The sequence below is a fragment of the Peromyscus maniculatus genome, chromosome 4, assembly GCF_049852395.1.
Source record: "Peromyscus maniculatus bairdii isolate BWxNUB_F1_BW_parent chromosome 4, HU_Pman_BW_mat_3.1, whole genome shotgun sequence".
Lineage (NCBI taxonomy): Eukaryota > Metazoa > Chordata > Mammalia > Rodentia > Cricetidae > Peromyscus > Peromyscus maniculatus.
In genome coordinates, this window is record NC_134855.1 from 134,591,688 (window position 1) to 134,612,997 (window position 21,310).

The 21,310-nt window shown below is 46.8% G+C and overlaps 1 protein-coding gene across 1 annotated transcript; it reads left to right on the plus strand.

Annotated features, from left to right (window-relative positions):
• Nucleotides 1–484: 484 nt before the first annotated feature.
• Dynlrb1 (dynein light chain roadblock-type 1) lies at nt 485–20,776 on the plus strand. The gene is made up of 4 exons (XM_006988245.4): nt 485–729; nt 8,204–8,279; nt 15,859–16,026; nt 20,414–20,776. Exons 1-4 carry the CDS (start codon nt 727–729, stop codon nt 20,455–20,457), a joined length of 291 nt encoding a protein of 96 aa, XP_006988307.1. The 5' UTR covers nt 485–726; the 3' UTR covers nt 20,458–20,776.
• The last annotated feature ends 534 nt before the right edge of the window (nt 20,777–21,310 follow it).

Consider the following 21,310-nt stretch of genomic DNA (forward strand, 5'->3'; position numbering starts at 1 on the left):
ATGGGCTGGGGGTGGAGGGGGGGGGGGGTCCTTCCACTGCCCATGCCGCCACATGTCAGATGAGTAATGGGGACAGCTCTCCCTTGCAACATCGGTATCACCTAGGTGACAGTTGCCTTTTGTTTGACGTGTTTGATTATCTGAGTTCTTCCTGAAGGGTTCCGAGCCAGTGTTTTAAACCTAAGTTTTCTGTTAGAAACCCGAATGTTGTTCGTAACCTGCAAGAGTAAACTTAAAGAGCAGAGGACAAGACAGGACTCTGGGAAATCTCGCCCTTTTAGAGGCGAGAAAATAGTAGGGCAGAGATGTAAAGATTCTCCAAAGAAACACAGGAGTGCGGCGGAGTCCGCAACCCTAAATCTTAAACGCGCAGGGCAGTGCTGACCTGTTCATCCCAGAGCTTGCTCCTGAGATGCCCAGCTTCGGGGCTGCCCACTCAGTTGGGCTCCTGTCTCTGCCTCAATCAGCAACAGTCGGCCTCCGCCCGGGGACCTCGGTTAAATATTGAAGACAGACCTGGAGACCCGGAATCTTGCCCACAGCGGCTCCAGCCTCTCCTAATGGGAGCGTCCCTGTCCCGCTGACTCACGTCAGCCCGCCCCTGTCCCCCACTGGCTCCTGATAGGCTGCCCGGGCTGTCCGTCTCGACAAGGACCTGCGCGCAGGCTCAGAAAGGCGGGGAGCTCGCTGGGCGTCGCGGACTCGGAGCTGCTGGATCGGTCCGAGATGGTGAGTGTCCACCCGGGGCTGCGGGAGCGGGCGGCGGCCACCCCGCGAGAGGCGCGCGTCCGTCGCCGCCCGGGGTCCTAGTCGCTGAGCGTCGCCTCGCGGCACCGCAGCGCGGCCCTCTAGTCCCGGCCGAGGCGGGGCGACCGGATGCCACAGGCCCTTGCCCGGAAGCCGGTCTGTGAGGGGACGCCCCGGAGGCCCGCCCTCTGGTGCGCTTGTGGTGTCGTGTGTTGGGCCGTTTGGGGCAATCCCAGCCAGGCTGCAGGGTTTCCTGGAGTCCGGTAGGCACTCTGCGTGCGTTGCCTTTCCTCCTCCGCTTTGTGAAGTGGGTACGGCCATTAGCTCCATCTTCACACTTGGAATCCAGAGTCAGTCGGGCCCGGGGATCGAACGCCCCAAGCTTGACTGCCGCCCGTGGGCTCAGTTTGGTGCGCGGGTTAGGAACCCACGGGTCCCATCCCGAGGGATCCCCAAACCGTCTGCCTGTCTTTACAGGGTGGTGCTTTCAATCCTCGCGAGTTGTCCAGAGTTTCAAAGGCCGTTTCCAGCGTTAAAGCAAACCTCAGAATCTTGTTTATGACTGGCATGATGGTGCACGCCTCATGCTCCGGCACTAGGAGGGCTAGGATTTGCCCTTTCAAGACCAGCCGGGGCCATAAACACCAGTCCGTGTCGCAAAACAAGAACTTGACTAGAAACTTTTCAGTTCTTATGTTCATGTCTGCACCATTAGCGTGCTTGGTTCTGGCCGAGGCCAGAAGAGGGGGTCGGATCCTTTGGAACTGGATTTACCGATGGCTGTGAGCCACCATATGGGTGCTGGGGAGTCAAACTTGGGTCTTTTGGAAAAGCGTTCGGGCCATCTCTTCAGCCCCCACAAAACTACAGCTATACAAGAAACTGAGAGGGAAGACAGAAAGGCAGCGTCTAGAGCACTGTTTCTCAACGTGTGGGTCAAGGCCCCCTGAGGTCGAACGACCCTTTCCCAGGGGTCGCATATCAGATATCCTGTGTGTCAGATATTTACATTGTAGTTCATAACAGTAGTAAAATTATGAAGTAGCAATGAAATAATTTTGTGGTGGTGGTGGGGGTCACCACAACATGAGGAGCTGTGTTAAAGGGTCACAGCTTTAGGAAGGTTGAGAACCAACCCCTGGCCTAGAGGCAACTACCTAGGCACATTGCTTACTGTGTTTTTATTTGCTGTAGCCACCATCGACTGTTCAATTGAGGGTTCGTTTTTCATTCTACCACAAAGAATGTCTCCACATCACCCAAAACAATATTGCTTCACATCTGTGCAATGTTATCTTCCACAACACTTAACTGTAAACATTTTTAATAAGGGACTGGGAAGATGGGTTCAGTCATTAAGAGCATTTGTTGATCTTGCAGAAGGGTTCAGTTCCCAGCACCCACATGTCGGCTTACAGTGGTCTGTAACTCCACTTCCAGGAGATCTGATACCTTCTGGCTTCTGCAGGCTCCTACATGTACATATCACATGTGTGTATACTCTAGCACACACACATAAAATAAATACATAATTTTAAAAAATTGAATTGCATATTCACAGTTTTAAGAAATACAAAGGGCTCTAAGTGGAAAGTATGTCTCATCCACCCCTAACTCCAGTTTCAGCCCCCTTCAGGTACAGCCAGGTTCTTGTATGTTTATACAAGCGTGTGTGTGCCCTGTTTTTTCACACTTAAGTGGTAGCTTCCTCTAATCAGTACTGTGCTGTGGTTTGCACTCATAAAATTGTTACATATTGAGATGAACATTCTAAATGTACTCATGCAGCACTGTGGGATATAATCTGTAAGAGGTGCATGTGGTCCCCTCTTACTCTCCCAGACTAAACACTGTTGACATTTGGGTGCGCTTCCTTCTGGAATTGTTTGGTACATGAGGACTATGTTACACTTTGTGCCTTTTAAAGCCCAGGCTACTTCAGCTTGCCATTTAACCAAGGGTGACCTTGAACTTCCAATCCTTCATCTACCTCTTAAGTGCTGGGATTTGGGCTGTGTGCCATCACACCCAGCAATGTTAGACTGGAACAGTTTATGAATGTTTGCCATGTTTACCTTATGATACATATAAGGATGTTTATTCTGGTCTGGAGCTGTGGCTCAGTTATCATGAGCACATACTACTCTTCCAGAGGACCAGAGTTAGGTTCCTAAAGCCCATATTAGGCAGGTCACAACTGCCTCTAACTCCAGCTCTGGGGAAGCAGCACCCTCTTCTGGCCTCCTGGGTCACTACACTCATATGTACAAACCTACAGACACATAGACATGATCACAAAATAATAAATAAATGTATATATATATATGTATATATATAATATGTATACATATATTTTCATTCATTCATTCCTCTGTTCACTTAAAAAAATCTACCACTGCCAGGTGTGGTGGATTACATCTTTACTACCAGCACTTGGGAAGCAGAGGCAGGCAGGTTTCTGAGTTCAATGCCAGCCTGGTGTATATGGTGAGTTCCAGGACAGCCAGGGCTATTACACAGAGAAACCCTTCTCAAAAAACAAAAACAAAAAACCTATCATTACAAGAGGCTGTGGATTTGAACCCCAAGGCCATACACTCACATTCATTTCAAACACACACACACACACACACACACACACACACACACACACACACACACACTTTTCCAAACCCACTTCATGTTAAGGCTGCATAGTGCCCTATGCCCATATATACACTTAGTTTACAGTTTCCTCTGCAGACAGTGCTGTGGTAACTGCCCTGGTCTTGGACACCCCTCCCAGTGTTCCTGCAGGACAGTCTAGATTGGTAGGAACTGCTAGTCTACCATGGAGCTGTTTTCCCCTTTTCCTCCTCTTTTTTTCACATGTGTATCTTTCAGGATGTTCATGTTTGGCTTTTATTTAATGTCCAAAAGTATTTAATCATGTTGTTACATCATCTTTATGATAAATTATTTTAATTTACTATATAATATTTGGTAAAGTGTGTGTGTGTGTGTGTGTGTTGACAGGGTCTCAGTGTGGAGCACTAGCTGTCCAATAGAGGCCAGGCCAGCTTTGAACCCACAAAGACTTACTGCTTCTGACACCTGAGTGCTGGGATTAAATGTGTACACCACCATGCCTAGCCACGGCTGAACTAGAATTTGGCAAACTATTTCACTGGAGTACAAGCTTAAGTCCAGTCCTTAACTCAAAGTCAATGCTGTGGTCTATAATTTTTGTTTGTTTTTACATTCATTAGATTATTTCCTTATAATAATACTTTTCAAAGTTGAGGCAAAAGACCAGTATTTAGAGTTCTTACACTGTATTGTATAGCTTTCCCATGAGGTTATTGACCTCAAGAGCTTTGCGTTAATGAAACCAGCATTAAAATAGTGCTGTATTGCTATGACTTTTCATTCATTTACAAGGTGTTTGTAATTTATCTTAGAATTGTTTCTACCTCTTATTGGATACTTCTTGTTTTCCTTAATCATTTTATGTAATGTTTTTAAAGTTATTTGTTTTCTGTTAAATTTTGTTATACTGTGGATGAAACTCAAGGTCTCATGCTTGCTGGGAAAATGTTCTACCACTGAACTACATTATCTACCTTTTTTTTTTAAACACACTCCTTACGTAACTCAGACAGAACTTAAATTCACTATGTAGCTCAGGCTGGCCTGAGCCCATGGATCTTCCTAAATGGTAAGCTACTGAGTGTGGTGGCACCAGACCCCACAAACCCTGGAGCTTCATTGATGGACATACATCCAATAGAGAATGCCTGACTCGTCTCCTCTTCACCCTTGCAGAGAGTACATTTCTTTCCCATGATTTAGCTTAATCGGGGGTAATAGAGACATGGGCTCAGTGGGTAAAAGTACTTGCTGCTCAGTCATGAGGACTAATCTTTGGATACCAGCACCTTGTTGGGCAGCTCACAGATACCTTTAACTCCGGACAGCTCCAAGGGGCCTGCGCTGTCTTTGGTCCTCTGCAGGCAACTGTGCACACATATGTACACAGACTCAAACAAACGAATCTTAGAGATTGAAGCAGGCTGCAGGATTAGGCCCTGTCTCCACAGAAGTGAAACATATGGCTGGGGCAGAAGGAAGGCCACAAGTTGGAGGCCTGCCTGGACTGTCTTAGTTATCTTCTAGTTCGTGAAGAAACACCATGAGCATGGCAACTCATGAAAGAAAGGCTAACTGGGGCTGGCTTGCAGTTTCAGAGGGTGAGTCTGCTGTCATCATGGCAGGAAGCAGACAGGCATGGTGCTAGAGCAGTAGCTGGGAGCATTAAGTCCTGATCCACAGGCCTTGAGCAAGCAGAGACAGACAGACAGACAGACAGACAGACAGACAGACAGAGGGCTTAGCACAGGCTTTTGAAATCTCGAAGCCCACCTGCAGTGACACACCCTCTCCAACAAATTCACACCTTTTTGTAAGTTCACACTTCTTAATCCTTCCCAGCAGTTCACAACTGGGAACCAAGGACTCAGCTAACTACAGCAGCTTATAAAAGATGGTGTTCCACCTGGGCTGTGCTTTCAGAGGGTGAGAGACCTGTGATGGCCCAGCAAAGGCATGGGGCAGGGGCAGCTGAGAGCTCCCATCTTGTCCTGCACCTTGGAGCAGAGACTGGGAATGGCCTGAGTCTTTTGAAACCTCAAAGCCTGCCCTAGTTACACACTTCTTCCCACAAGACGACACCTCCCAATACTCTCAAAACAGTTTCACCAATGGGGCCCGCACATTCACACATAGGAGCCTGTGGAGGCCGCTCTAATTCAAGCTACCACATACAGGTTACATATTCTTAAGATGTTGAGTGTGTTGCTGGGGGAAGGCGGAGGCAGGTGGAGCTCTGTGAGTTCAAGGCCAGCCTGGCCAACAGAGGGAGTCCCAGGCCAGCCAGGGCTGCATAGAAAAACAAACAAAAAGATAGTGTGTCAAGCCCCCATAGAGACCTCTCAGAGGGAATGGAGCTAACATTTGTGTTTTCCTGCTTGTGTGTATGAGCATCACATGTGGGTCTAGTGCCCAAGGAGGCCAGAAGAGTTTGATGAATCTCCTGGAACTGGAGTTACAGACAGTTGTGAGCTGCCATGTGGTGCTAGGAACTGAGCCCAGGTCCTCTGCGAGAGCAGAAGTGCTCTTGATGCTGAGCTATTTCCGCAGCCCCAAGTAAATTGTGTGTGTGTGTGTGTGTGTGTGTGCTGTGTGTGTGTGTGTGCTGTGTGCGCGTAGTAGTAGAATTTAAAAAAAAAAGATACATAGGTGAAGGTTTTGTCAGTATTTTTATTTATCTTTTTTGAGACAGTATTTCATGTAACCCAAGCTAATCCTAAATTTGCTACATAGCTAATACTGACCTTTATTTAAACCTCTGGTCTTTCTTAGGCTTTTACTTCCCAAGTGCTGGAATTACAGACCTACAGCACCACAATTGGCTGACTAGATGTTTATTCATTTTTTTTTTCCTGCCTCTGGCTTTCAGATGCAGGGGTTTATATGTGGGACCCACATTGGCCAGCAAAAATAACTGTTTTGAAAAAGGAAAATAAACCCAATCTATAATTCCATGTTCTGTATGACTTTGTTTTCCTAATCTCAAGATTTCTTGTTGTTTCTAGGAAGTTGTAGCACCTGGGGAACACTTTTTGCGTTTTGTTTTTGTGGAATACCAATCTCCAATTTTGGAGGTGGTTTCATGGCCTCATCTCTCAACGGGAAAGAACCATCACTGGCCGTGATGTTTGTGTCTTTCTTGGCCCTTTCCTGATTACTGGGCATTTCTTGTTTGCTTCTGCAGCAGACATCTTGTCCCGTTCCTTTTGTCTTTGGGGTTGTTTCCATAGGATGGATTTCCGTAGGATTCCAGTAGGTGACTGGGACCTACCTATAGTGTTCCCCTTCATATCCAGAACAGCACCTAGCACCTAGGAGGAGGTCAGAAAAAGTCTGAAATGGCCCGGATCTCAGACATGCATGTCACCCTGTACTCTCCTCCACAGAGCCAGCCCTGCCCTCTACACAGCTTCTAGATTCTAGCGACATCAGGCTGCTTGCCACCTTGTAGGAGGAGCCTCTCCCATCCCTGCAGCATCTGGCACTGTTCTTACAGGAAGTGGCTGGTGGTGACTGGATTGTCAGACAATGCTTTCCCGAGAACAATCCATTGTGCGGCCTGCAGTTGTCCAGGAGCGCCCAGCCCCAGCCCTTGTCCCAGGAAACAGGGAGCCATTCTTTCTGTGAATAGTACCTCTGTTTTCAAAGACCATCTGCTTTTTTTTTTTTTTTTTTTTTTTGAGACAAGGTATATAGACCAGGCTGGCCTTGAACTCGTGGAGATTCACATGCCAGGCCCAACTCTCTGCCTTTGAAGAGCTTAACTAGATTCTGAACTGGAGGCAGCACCCTGAGAAAAAGCATACTTCAAGACTGGGTTCCCAGCCATGGGGAGAGAAAGATCAATTAGGCTTCTGTTCATGGACGCCTACTCTGCTGAGCACTGTAGAGACTGAGCAGTTGGACACAGTCGCTGATACAGTCTCCCAGAAGTACAGTCAAGGGCTTCAAGAGTTGGGGGCAAGATCATTGAATATAGGCCTCAGAGAAGAGGTGATGTCTCAGGAGCTCTGGAAGACTGTTGGGCTTTAGAGAAGAAGCCTTGTAAGTTTTTGTTTTTTGGTTTCCTCTTTTTTCTTTAAGGGGATGGTGGAGAACCAGATGTGGTGTTGCACACTTTAATCCTAGTACCCAGGAGGCAGAGGGAGGCATTCCTTGAATTTGAGGCTAGCCTGATCTACAGTGAGTTTCAGGAAAGCTAGGGCTATATAGAGACCCTGTCCTAAAAACAACAAAAAATAGACAAGAGGTGTGACTGTGCAGATGGAGAGTAGAGGGAAAGGTAAAGTCTCAAAGTGACAAGTTAGAATCACGTATGACAGAGGAAGACTCTAAACATCCGTCTGTTGTGTTGACAAATTCCACCTTGTGCAGTGTCTAGATGATCAGAATTAATAAGCCCCTTCCTAAGACACATTTCCTGTGCCTGTATGCCAAGTGTTACCCTGTCTGCCATGACAGATGAAGTCACCAGGTTTGTGGGGTCATTTTGCTCTTTTGCAGTATTTTCTTCGTTTTTGATGCCTGATCCACAAATAACAAAGTGCCTCCTTCTTATTTTGTTTTTCAAATCATCAGAGTAATGTACCATATGTGTGGGTCCTGGGTGTGTCAGTTCTCAGATAGCTGATGGGCAGGGAGTGGGTAACTGCCTGGTGGGAAAGGGCCAGAAGCAATGCTCAGTGGTGGCCTAAGGAGCACTCTACGTGGGCCTGGCCTGGGCAGCTTTGGGGCAGCGCCAAATGCCTGGCTGTTCCTTGCTTGTTAGACGAGTGTGTCATTCATCTGCTGGGATTGAAGAGCTAACCTTGCTCTCCTTTTCTGGCAGGCAGAGGTGGAGGAAACACTCAAGAGACTTCAGAGCCAGAAAGGAGTTCAGGGAATCATCGTGGTGAACACGGAAGGTAGGTCCTCGATCCACGGCCTACACCCAGGCAGGCTTCCAGAACACAGCTGACACCACATGGCATAGCCCTTCCTCAGTCCCTTCACAAACCCAGATTGTTTTGTTTGTTTCCAACATTTCCAAAATTCTGATACTCTTCTTGGGATTTCCCATTTTCTGAGAGAAGGTCTTGCTGCGTAACCTCAGTTGTCCTGGATCTCACGATCTTCCTGCTTCCACCTCCCATGTGCTGGAGTTATAGGCATTTACCACTTGTCTTAGAAATCTTAATTTAGTAAGTAGGAGAATGTTTCCTCAGGTCCACTGCACTGACAGCTCACAGCTGTCAATAACCCAGGCTTTTTTCAGCCCTTGTGAAAAACCAGACTTATTTCTCATGTGATACTCAAAGCTGCTAAGACTTTTGTTTTTTGAGATAAAGTCTCACTGTCCTCAAACTCACAGATTGAGGGATTAAAGTGTGCACCATCAGAGCCAGGAATAGCGGCGCACGCCTTTAATCCCAGCACTTGGGAGGCAGAGGCTGGTTGGATCTCGGAGTTTGAGGCCAGCCTGGGCTACATAGTTCCAGGACAACTGTCTCAGAAAAAAACAATAGCAAAAAAAGGTGTTTTCCATCACACCTGACTGTTGTTACTCTTTTAAATTTCTTTGCCTTGGGGTTTTGTTTTGCAGATTTCACATAAGCAAAATCCTTTTTTTTTTTAGCACTAAGAATTGAACCCAGGCCTAACACTAAGTGAGTGCTTTACCATTGAACTGCTCCTTCAGCCCTTTAAGCAAAAATTTGAAATGTCAGTACAATTTTTTTAGTATTTTTGAGGCAGTATCTTACTTTGTAGTTTGGGCTAGCCTGGAACTCATTGTGTAGCCCAAGGTGGCCTAGAATTTATGGCAATCCAATCTGAGTCTGTTTTTGCTAGGGTTACAAACTTGAGTCACTACGCCCAGCTAAGTACAGTGTTGATTAATCTATGTTGCTGCTACTCTTGTGTGCTCACTGGAGGGATAACATGTATCCATCTGCATTGATTCTGCTTTTTTGTGGGTAGTTCTCTGGGGGTTTTCTAGAGCTCCATCTCTGTCTTTGGGGAATGAGCTTACTTGAATGGCTAGTAAGATGCGGATGCTGATTCTCCCTGCACGAGAGGCGTGTGAGGGGAACTAGGAGGAAACGCCGCAGTGTGCCAAATCCAAGGACAGGTGCTTTTCTCCCTTCAAGCAGCCCTGTTGTCTATTTATTGACAAAACTTGAATTTAGAAATTCATTTCAAAGCCATGATCTTTTCTAGGATTTTTTATTTTCTGAATAAGGGTGTTTTGCCTGCATGTAAGTATGCACATTGTGTATGCAGTGCATGAGGCCAGAAGACAGTGTCGGATCCCCTAGAACTGCAGTTACAGAAGGTTGTAAGCTACCAAGTGAGTGCTGGGACTCGAACCCAGATCCTCTCTCTCTCGTCTGCAGAGCCAGGATTTAAATGTCAGTCTGAGTGCACCTGAGTGTCTGTGGGCCATGGTGGTCCCAGCAGCCCTGAGGGCAAAGGCTGTGCTTTCTGAGAAGCTGCCCTGCTTCCCTGCCAACCTGTGAGGACGGCCTGACAATTCACTTACCTGTTTATCTCTGTAAATGGTTGTAGAGATTTACTCACACTGAGCAGTGTAAAGCACTTCACACTCATTTCTGACCCCTGTGACACCTGTTGATGTCAAGTCTACCTGGTCAGGTTCCCTTGTTAGGTTGAAGGCAGCCACCACATGCTTCATGCCTCTAGGCCATGGTGTTTCCCAGACCACTTGTCTCTTCTTAAATTTTAATTTATATATATGCACACTAGCCCACGTTTGTGTGGCTCTGGGGAGCAAACACGGGTTACCATGTTTGCATGGCAGGCACCTTTACCCACTGAGCCGTCACACACACACACACACACACACACACACACACACACACACACACACACAGAGTTTTGAGACAGGGTTTCATGGAGTCCAAACTGGCTTTGATCTTGCTCTGTAAGCTGCCTCCACCTTCCAAGTGCTAGTGTAGGATTCCAGGTGTGGGTCACCACTCTGTCATTTTAGAGCTTTTTTTGTTTTTTAAATTTTTTTGTTTTGTTTTGTTTTTGTTTTTTGAGGCAAGGCTTCACTGTGTAGCCCTGGTTGTCCTGGAACCCACTCGGTAAACCAGGCTAGTCTTAAACTCATAGAGAATCTGCCTGCATCTCCCTCCTGAGTGCTGGGATGAAAGGCGTGCGCCTGGCTAAACTATCTTTAATTGTTGACAATTTCATGTATTCAGGGTGTCTTGATCGCACCCATGTCCAGCTGTGTCCTCTCCCAACAACACTCAGCTGTCTCCCCTCATCCTCATGTGCTCTTTTTCTGTTCTGTTTTGTAACCCACTGAGTCTAATTAATTAGCACCGCCTACAAGAATGCTGGCTGATCTTAATGGCTTGGACTTGCGTGGGAACCAGAGTGGCAGTGAGTTGGTGAGTGCAGTGGCCATGTCACGTCCAGGAGACAGCATTTTACCAGAACTCGTCCCTCCCTAGCTCATCCAGCCTTTTCACCCTCTTTCCTGATGTCCCCTGAGCAGGGGTTAGGCTGAGCACTCAGAAGTCACTCATTCTCAGCACTTTAACGAGCTGTGGCTATCTGCAGTGCGGCCCACTGTAGAAAGGTTTCTTTGGCCAAGGCTGAAAGGGGCACTCATCTGTGGGTATGAACATAAATATTTAGAAGGCAGTTTGGCAACATGTCCATTTAACAAAATAACCATAGTAGTATCTCCTCTAGGGTTTATGACCTCCCAAGCCAGGCATTTTTGACCAGATTTATAGAACTAAGCATGAATTTCCTCTTGTGGAACAGGCCTCAGATGTAAGCAGAAAATGGTCTTCCCCATAACCTTAATGCACTAATAACATCAGTAGACACAGCTTGCCTGGCATGCATTTAAAGCTCTTGTTTTAAAATCTACAACTTTGGGACTAAGGATGGAGCTCAGTTGGTAGAGTGCTTGTCTAACACTCAGGGAACATTGAGTTCAACCCCTAGCAACAATATAGTGGGTAAGTGAGCACAACCTGTAATCCCAGAACTCTGGAAGCTTTAAGCTGCTGATACCACCATCCAGAAGCCTGACCAATTTTAAAACAAAAAGCTAGGCATGGTGGCACACACCCTTAACCTCAGCACTCAGATGGCAGAGGCAGGCAAATCTCTGAATTAAAAGCCAGCATGTTCTAGGTAGTGAGTACGAGGCTAGCCAGGACTGCATAGTAAGACCCAGTCTCAAAAACACCAGCAAAACCTTATTTACCAAAGAAAGACCGAAAAGACAAAAGTTAAAACTAACCTGCTAGCAAATACAAAAATAATATAAACCATTCTGTAGGGCTAGGAGAAGACAGGTATATACCAGGACATTGCTGCTGACATCAGCAGTTCAGCTGTGAAAGAACCATGAAGGCAAGACCTTGTCTGCGTCACTACTGGAACCCGTGCTGTCCGTCCAGCACAGGCACTGGATCTGAAGCAGTGGATTTGTTAAAGAAAAAAGCCTCGGTGGTACCATTAGCCCTGATTTGAAAATTCCACACTGAGGAGTGTGGTCCAAGATGGCCTACTAGAGGAAAAAGCAAACTTGAACACGTTAGATGCCATTCTCCTTCCATGACTAATATGGTAACGTCAACACTGATAGTATGTGGAAAAGAATAGGTTTCTAGTCGTCATTACACTTGAACAGCTCTGTGAGAATGGAGTGTTAACACTTTCCGAAATGAGGAGCCAGCCTAGAGAGAGGTTCATGAACCGATCCAAAAGACAGCGGGGAGAGCGCCAGCCGAGCCTCATAGCCCGCTCCTGACCTCTGACCCAGTGTGGACAGATGGCTAGCTGACAGACTAGGGCGTCAGACTGAGTCCCAGTGTGCTGAGGCTGCAAACACAGCTTGTCGTTGTGAGCAGGCCAAGGAGATGGCTAAAGCTGGCAGTCTTCCGTCATTTAAGTCCATCCTCTGACCTTAGTCCATGTTTTCACTCTACTTAGAATGCGCCTCCTACTGTTCCCAGTGTCACCCTCCTCCCACGACCACCTCAGATCTCATCTCTGAAGAAGCTCCAGTCAGGGCTGCAGAGATGGCTCAGTGGTTAGAGTACTTGCTGCTGTTGCAGAGGACCCATGGTGGTTTAGAACCACCTCTAACTCTAGTTCGGGGAATCTGATCCCTCTTCTAACCGCCGCAGGCTCCTGCATGTACAGTACCCATATGTGCACACGCAGTACATACATATATATAAAGATTTTAGAAGAAGGAGCAGGTGTGGCATGGCAGTATATCTGCTGTGTCTGTACTCAAGAGGACGACCATAGCAAATTCCAAGCTGTTCTGGTCCACATCATGATTGTAGGTCAGTCAAGGTGATATAATGAGGTGGGGAGTGAGCAGTGGTAAGGAGTCTTTTTTTTTTTTTAAACCATAGCCCATTTTACCAACGAGGAAGTTGAGATTGAGAGAGATAAGTAGGCACTTGGCCTGGTGGCACCAGCCTGTAATCCCAGCACATGGAAGATAGTGACCCAAGAAAGTCATCCTCAGCTACATAGTGAGTTAAGGACAGCTTGATGAGCCTGGGCTCCGAAAGGGGGTGGGGGTAAGAGATGGAGTAGTGAAGTGATGTACCTAGTAGACTGTGCAGGCCCTCCACTGTAAACACCCAAGTGTCTGCCCTCCTGTTCCCAGCACCCAGGTTAGTACAGAATGTGCGCTTGACAGCCAGCAGTGTCTGGTAAAATCGTCTGCTTCAGTGCTGGGGCTCAGACTCAGTGCCTTGAACATGCTAGATAAAGACTACTCACAGCCCCATTAAAGGTCTTGGGCAGGGTTGGGTGCTGTGGATATTGTTCTATATAAATAAAACACTGGTGGCCAGTGACGAGGCAGGAAGTAGGTGGGACAAGGAGAGAGGAGAATTCTGGGAAGCAGAAGGCTGAGGGGAGAGACACTACAGCCACCGCCAGGACAAGCAGCATGTGAAGACGCTGGGAAGCCACCAGCCACGTGGCAAGGTATAGATTTATAAAAATGGGTTAATTTAAGATAAAAGAACAGTTAGCAAGAAGCCTGCCACGGCCATACAGTTTATAAGTGATATAAGCGTCTGAGTGATTATTTTATATGTGGATTGTGGGACTGCAGGGCTTGGGGAACCTGGAGAGAAGCCCTCCAGCAACAGTTGGGGTTTTTTTGTTTGTTTTGTTTTTCGAGACAGAGTTTCTCTGTGTAGTTTTGCGTCTTTCCTGGAACTCACTCAGTAGGCCAGGCTGGCCTCGAACTCACAGAGATCCGCTTGCCTCTGCCTCCCGAGTGCTGGGATTAAAGGCGTGTGCCACCACCGCCCGGCTTGGGCAGGTTTTTGTTTGCTCTGAGAGCACCTGATTGTACCATGCCTGGAAATTGAGCTTCCCCAGTAACTAGCTGCTTCTGCAAGCTACACAGTATTTGTGAAGAACTAGGGCTGAACTAGGTTGACTAACTAGGTAGGCCATCTGTGAGGTCCCCAGCTCTGTCATCCTTAAATGTGGACTTAATTTTGTCCTTGTTTGAAATTCTTCTGAATTTTGGTTCCTGCTCCCTTAACTCCTCGTTTTTCAGAGGGAGCCACTATTGGTTAAGTTTGCTTGCCCCTTTACATTGGCCTACTTGATATATAACCAAACGCATTCTGTTATCTGAACCACTGAAAGCAAGCCCCAGAAACAGCTCAGATACCAACATCCGTGGATGCTTAACATGTAACCACAGATGCTAGTGAGCAAATGAGGCTCGGTCCTGCTCCGAGGGAACGGATGTCTAGAGGGAGATGGGCAAAATGTCTGCTTTCCTAATAGTGTGGTGCTGGGATTAGAACTACTCTAAAGGAGAACTGCATGGTCCTGGGATGTCATCAGACTTGAGGGTCCTTCCTCTAGCATCATCCACTTGTGGAGAGATTATAGTAGGTACCAGTGATACTGCCACCCTCAGAAAGGTACAGCTGTAGAGAGGCCTCATAGGGCTCAGATGTGCACATTGTTGCCATCTAGGACCCAATAGCAGCACTGAGGCACCAGCATTGGTCCCTTAAAGGCAAATGACCACTGTACCCCATTCTTGTGGCTTTACTTGGCTCACAAAAGCCTCTCCTGCTCAGCTGCTTCACATGTTCCTGATGCCCTAACTAAAGTAGGTTGAATGCCTGCCTTTGGCTAATCTCTAAGCTGGTCACTTGTTGCCAGATTCACAGGGTCCTGGGCCCATGTCTGGCCACTTGGATGTGAGGAGTCACTTAAACCACAGTCTTCATCAGTGTCAGCCAGTCAACTTGGGACTTCTCTTGGATGGAGCTGAGAGGTCACAGCCAATTCACAGGCTCCTGATGACCCAATGGGGTCATCAGGTTGAGCCACATTCCTCACCTCCTTGACAGCAGGACACCTAGTAATGTCCATTTAATTGTTCAATCTTCAAAAAGAGATTTGATACACAATGATGGTCATTGGCTGGTTAATTATACCAGTAAAATCCTAGCCTAAGCATCCAACAACAGGGGAATGTTGAATCTAAGGAGTCAGGACTGTCTTACTTCATGGGCTCTGTCTCTGTTTCATTGTGTTGTGCTAGGTATTGGTCCCAGGTCTCAGACACACACAGTACTCTCTGTACCACTGGACTATACCTCCTACCCCTTAGTGGGCTCTTTTAACAACAGCAATGCTGCTTGCTTACAGAAACCCACTGGAGTGGGGAGGCAGCTTCATGGCTACATGGTTACAGCTGAGCCCTGAGCCAGCCTGCCAAGAACAATCATGGGTCATGTCAGGTATATCTTGGCACAAGCTGACCTCTTTTCTTTCTTCCTCCTTTTCAATCTCTTCTTTTTGAGACAGGGTCTCACTGTGTAGACCTAGCTGGCCTTGAACCCACAGAGATCTGCCTGCCTCTACTTCCCAAGTAATAATTGAGTCCAAGCTTTAAGTGTTGCAGAAGAACACCTCCCCTTCTATTACTTGAACCCAGGCAGGCAGGGTAGCTCTAGGAAAGGAGTATGAAGTTGAACCAGGCCTACATTTTTTTTTATTTATTTATTTTTCTTTTTGGTTTTTCGAGACAGGGTTTCTGTGTATAGCTTTGGCGCCTTTCCTGGAGCTCACTCTGTAGCCCGGGCTGGCCTTGAACTCACAGATTTGCCTGCCTCTGCCTCACGAGTGCTGGGATGAAGGCGTGCACCACCACCACTGGGCCAGGCCTACATTTAAATCCCTATCATTTGTGTACCTCTAGGCAGGTCACCCCATCATTCAGTTCTCCTCTTGTCTGGTGGAGTGGAAATGGTGATACCACCCACAGAGGTTGGGTCTGGCACTGGCACACAAGGTCAGCACTGTGCCTATCATATAACGAGCCCTCTGTAAATAGTGGCATTGGTTGTTAACTGCCAGCTGAATATTCTAGAATAGGGATGAGGTGAGATAGTGAACAGAAAGGGGCTCCAGTGAACTGCTTGGTTCCCATTTATTCTCCCACAGGCATTCCCATCAAGAGCACCATGGACAATCCCACTACTACACAATATGCCAACCTCATGCACAACTTCATCTTGAAGGCACGGAGCACTGTGCGTGAAATTGACCCCCAGAATGATCTAACCTTCCTTCGAATCCGATCCAAGAAAAATGAAATTATGGTTGCACCAGGTAAGGGTTCTTGCACCTCTGTGTTTAGTTTCAGAACCCATAGCAGGTTTCCTGTGGCTTATCTGGAAAGTGTGGCACATTGGTATCTCCACAGCTTCAAGGTCGGCCTGAGGGGGTTGGAAAGAGTCGAGTTGCCTCACTGCCTACCTAGCCAGTATTAGGTGGTCCACCAGCAGTCTTCAGCAGGCCTCACATGGGAAGTGTAGTTTCATGAGGGAGAAAGACACAGAAGAATCCCATAAGAATTTGGGATGTGGAAAGGTTGGTCAGTTCTGCTTGGGCAGTCAACAAAGATTTCTCAGAAGCAGGATATTAGAGCTGAATCTTAAGGGCCAGGAAAACATGAGTCAGAGGGGCGGAAAAGCTCTTTGTATATGAAAAAGAATTTATAATCCTGTCTCCAACCCATGCAGCCAACTTCCCACTGCAGCAGATTGCTATTTTGACTCATCAGTGAAAAGCTTGTCTGGGTAGTACAAGCATGCCTGTGTTTAGGCCTTAGGATCATTCTCATGTAATGAGATGCTCACACTTGGAGGAGCCAAGGATGGGAACTGCAGAGGAGGGATGGGGTTGCCTCCTGCTCTGCCTCGTCTAACTCAAATTCACAGACTAGAGTGGCAGGCAGGTTCTACAGGACTACTTTTCTGTGGTTACCTCTCTCCCTGTCTTTCACCCAAGCCTGGGACATTTCAGCCATGGCTGGGATATGTGTGAGGTCTTACATGGTGGTGCCTCAGGTGGTAGAACAGTTCATCTATGAAGGAAGGTGTGAAAAGTGAGACTGGGTCCAACTTAGAAGGGACCTCAGACTACAGACTCAGCTGTGTGGATCTGATCCCACGAGCAGAGGTGCTTAGGGATTATGAGTTGGGGTACAGGGCGATGGTGGCAGTGCACACCTTTATTCCCAGCACTCGGGAGGCAGAGACAGGCGGATCTCTGAACCAGAGTGAGTTCCAGGACAGCCAAGGCTACACAGAGAAATCCTGTCTCAAAAAACAAACAAACAAAAAAATCAGGTGCTGTTGTGATCCTCTGGGACACATCAGGAAGAATATGTTAAGATCAGGTTAGAGCTAAGCTTACAATCAAATTTGAATAGAAAGTCCACCCCCACCCCAGCTTCCTGCTGTGGGACTCCATGGCCCTAAAACTGGTACTGGGAATCATCTTTCCATTTAATAGTGACCAGTGCAGACTTGAGGTGCCCGGTGGCACTCCCAGAAACTCAGTAAAGGACAGATGACATAGTGCCGTGAAGACAGACACTTGGTAGAGACAATCTCTCTCCACCTAAAGGTCCAGAGATGTCTGGAAGTCCTGATCATGCAGGTCTCAGCTCAGTTCAGTAGCACCTCCAGTCTGTCCTTGGGGCCCAGGACATTCAGAGCCCCTGAGGGTAGTTGGTGCTTGAGTTCTCGTTGGTGTCTCATCAGTGGAGATAATGGCCAGACACTTACATGGGCAGCATACAGAGAGGTGCATGGAGTACACATGCTCGCACTTGACCTGGCTATAGTCAGCACATCTCACACACTCACACTCAGGTTATGCCGAAGGTTGTGTGATGTTTCTTGGGAACTGCTGCATCTCCCTTCCTGGGGCCTTCTCACACACCGTTCTGTTAGAACATGCCATCATTCCTTATTGCTAACCAACTACTTAGCTACATTTCCACTGTTTTCTACAGTAAGTTCTATGAGGGCAGGGACTTGTAAGACAGTGTTGAACAAATACATTGAACAGGTGGCTTTTGTTGTTTTGAGGTAAGGTCTCTCTACATAGCCCTGGCTGTTCTGGAACTCACTCAGAAGACCAAGCCAGCCTTGAATTCAGAGGTCCACTTTCCTCTGCCTCCCAAGTGTTGGGATCAAAGGCATATGCCCCCATGCCTGGCCCCCCATATGGCTTTAATTTCCTCCCATTGCAGATAGTCCCCTGTTGTGGGTTAGGCTGGATGTAGTAGAGGGGTAGAGTTAAGGATGTCTGAGATAATGGTATTTAAATGTTTGTGTATGTGTGCCTGGGAATATGTATGTGCATGCAGTACCAGTGGAGGTCAGAAGAGGGCACCAGATCCCCCAGGACCTGGAGTGATAACCTGAGCTGCCCTATGAGTGCTAGGAACTAATTGCAAGTCTCCTAAGAACAGTAAGTACTCTTAACTAGTCGCTGAGCCCTATCTCCAGCCCCTGGGACATGGTATTCAGATGAAAATCAGTAGTGCATACCGATTTGTGTACTTGTGGTCAATACAGAAAGAACTCCGAGCAGGAGCCTCAGAGGCAGTAGGGCTAGAATGCCTGAGGATTGCCTGGGGCAGCCCCAGCATGGATTGGGACTAGCTGAGTCTTGGAGGGGACTGGAGTGAAGGAAGGAAGAGGTCCAGTCTCTTTCTTACTCACATAAACGGGCTGCTTGCAGCTTCCTGGGCCAAAAGTTGAACTCTTCACGTTTTAACAAATCAAGGTATTTGACATAGTTGGACTTCTTAACCTTACTGTTTGATGCAGTACAAACAACCTTGACTACGACATCCCTGGCCATCCAGATGTCTCAGCCAGTAAGGCTCTTGCTCCCAAGCCTGACCACCTGAGCGTGAGTCCTAGAACCCACATGGTAGGTTAACCACTTTCAAAAGTTCCTGCAAGAACCACTCTTCTGACCTCTACCTGTGTACTACAGCATGTATGCGCGCACATACACACACTAAAATTTAAAATGTACAATTATTACAACACTGCCTCCCATAGAGTACTTAATGTGGTACTGTAGGGTTTAGAACTTGATAGCCTGGTTTTATTGGTTGGTTTTGCTGTTAGCTTGTTCATTATTGTGCATACTGCTTAGCTACAAAACTGTTAAGTCACTTATTCAGTCTTCTCATCCAGTTGTCATGGGTTTATTAGTAAAATGGTAGACCACTAGCACCTGCCTACAGTGATTCTGGGGTTCATTTAGGTGCCACCTGAGAAAGCTTATCCATGACAGAGCTTAAATACTGGCACAGAGACACAGTCAGGTGTCCAGAACTTAATGGCCTTACTGTATACCTGTAGAACCTGCAGTCTTTTGTCATCAAGATCAGAGCTTTTGGACTGGAGAGATGGCTCAGCGTTTAAGAGCACTGGCTGCTCTTCCTGAGGTCCTGAGTTCAATTCCCAGCAACCACATGGTGGCTCACAACCATCTATAGTGGGATATGATGCCCTCTTCTGGCATGGAGTTGTACATGCAAATAGAGCACTCATATACACAAAATGAAATTTTAAAAAATCAGAGCTTTCATGGCATGATCCCAGTTCAAACCATGTTGCACACTGCTTCACCCTCACCAGATCTGAGGCACCCCTGTTAACCCTCACCAGATCTGAGGCACCCCTGTTAACCCTCACCAGATCTGAGGCACCCCTGTTAAGCCCAGCAAAGTTTCAATTGACATGCTGTGTTGAACAGAGTACCTGCATCTAAAGTCCATAATTGAATTTGGGATTGAGGGTATAGCTCAGTGCACTTGTCTAGCATTTATAAGACCCTGGCTTTGATCCTCAGTACCAAAAAATAAACAAACTGATATAAAACATGATCAAAACACCTGTTTTTCCTTGACAGATGGCACTTTGCCCCTATCACCTCTATGGAGAGTCTGATTCATGAGACTATCACTGGAAAATGCTTCAAAGAAGCAAATAGCTTCCTGTGACCTTTCAAAATGGTTTTTTTTTTTTTGGGGGGGGGGGCACATGTTGTAGAAGATAGAGAACAGCAGATAAGCTTATTAGGATGAACTAAGGCAGAGATTCTCAACCTTCCTAATGCTGCAAACCTTTTAATACAGTTCCTCATGTTGTGGTAACCCCAGCCATGAAATGCATTGCTCTTCATAACTCTAATTTTGCTACTGTTATGAATCATAAGTATCTGAAGGGGTTATGACTCACAGGATGAAAACCACCAAACTAAGGCATCTGTCAATCATATTATTGAAATCTCATTTATACTAATGTGTGTATGTGTGCACACACACTCAAGTGCAGAGATTACAGTACAACCCTTAGGAGTTGGTTGTTTCTTTCCACCATGTGAGTCCTGGGAATCAACCCTCAGGTTATATCTTTCCAGCCCCAAATCTTACTTATTCATAAAAATTAAAGAGTATGTTGCAAAGTGTCCACTGCCCTGCATTGAAGACTCCATTTTCTAGCAGTCACTTGGCAGGAGGCAATAAAAAGACTTGCAGGTTCTCTCCTGTTCCCAGCTGTGGAGAACGACCTCTTCTGAAAGCTTCCTTCCCTCCTGCATTGTATGCTTAGTGATTAAGGAGCTGTTATCTTTCTCCTGGTTTATATTTAGTGATTTGTTTTTCTGGTTTTTTCTTTTTCAGATAAAGACTATTTCCTGATTGTGATTCAGAATCCAACTGAATAACCGAACAAGCCACTGTCTCGGCTTCCTGTGTCATTCCTTAATTTAACGTCCCCCAGAATAATAGTGGTAATCATGTCAGTGGGCACAGGGTGGTTGCCCAAGAGCCCATACAGACCATGCCATTGATCAATGGTAGCCCTGCCCACCCCAACAAGGAGTGTCTCTGGCGATCCAGTCAGTTCTCATTTCCAGGCTTTGGAGGAAGAGCTTATGATAAGCCCCCACACAGCTTCCTTCTGACCTTCAGTTAACTTTGTCACCCTTGGAAAGCCTGTTTTGTTTTGTTTTTTTCTTTAACTAAAAATAACGTCGAAATCTGCCTGGCTGTTGTGTCTTTACTAGATTGGAAAGGCCTATTCTTATGTCAGCACATGGTCATCTGACCAAACCCATGGCCTCTGTTCCCTGGCAGGTTTTCATGTTCCTTGGGCCTGTTCCTCACTGCACCTGTGGCACACTTCCCAAATAGCCTTGGTATATATTGGTTGGTACCCTGGTTCCTGGGCTTCTTTACCCTTTAGACACCTATTTGATCAAACCCTCCTCCTGCCAATGATTTTCTGTTGCACTACTATGAGGAAGTGGTGTCTACCAAGTACCCACAATGCACCTGGTGTGAACGAAGAAGGAAGTGGTGTCTACCAAGTACCCACAATGCACCTGGTGTACTTAGTTAAAACTGCCTGAGAGCTGAGAAATTTAGAGTAATGTAGGTAGGAGGAAACAGGTCATTTCCAGGGTCTCATGGCTGGGACCAGGGGTCTGTAGGTAGCCTGCTCTTCCACAGAAACTGACCCCATCTTTTCCCGGTGAGCTCATTCTGGATGATCGTCCTTCATCCTGTAGCATTAAG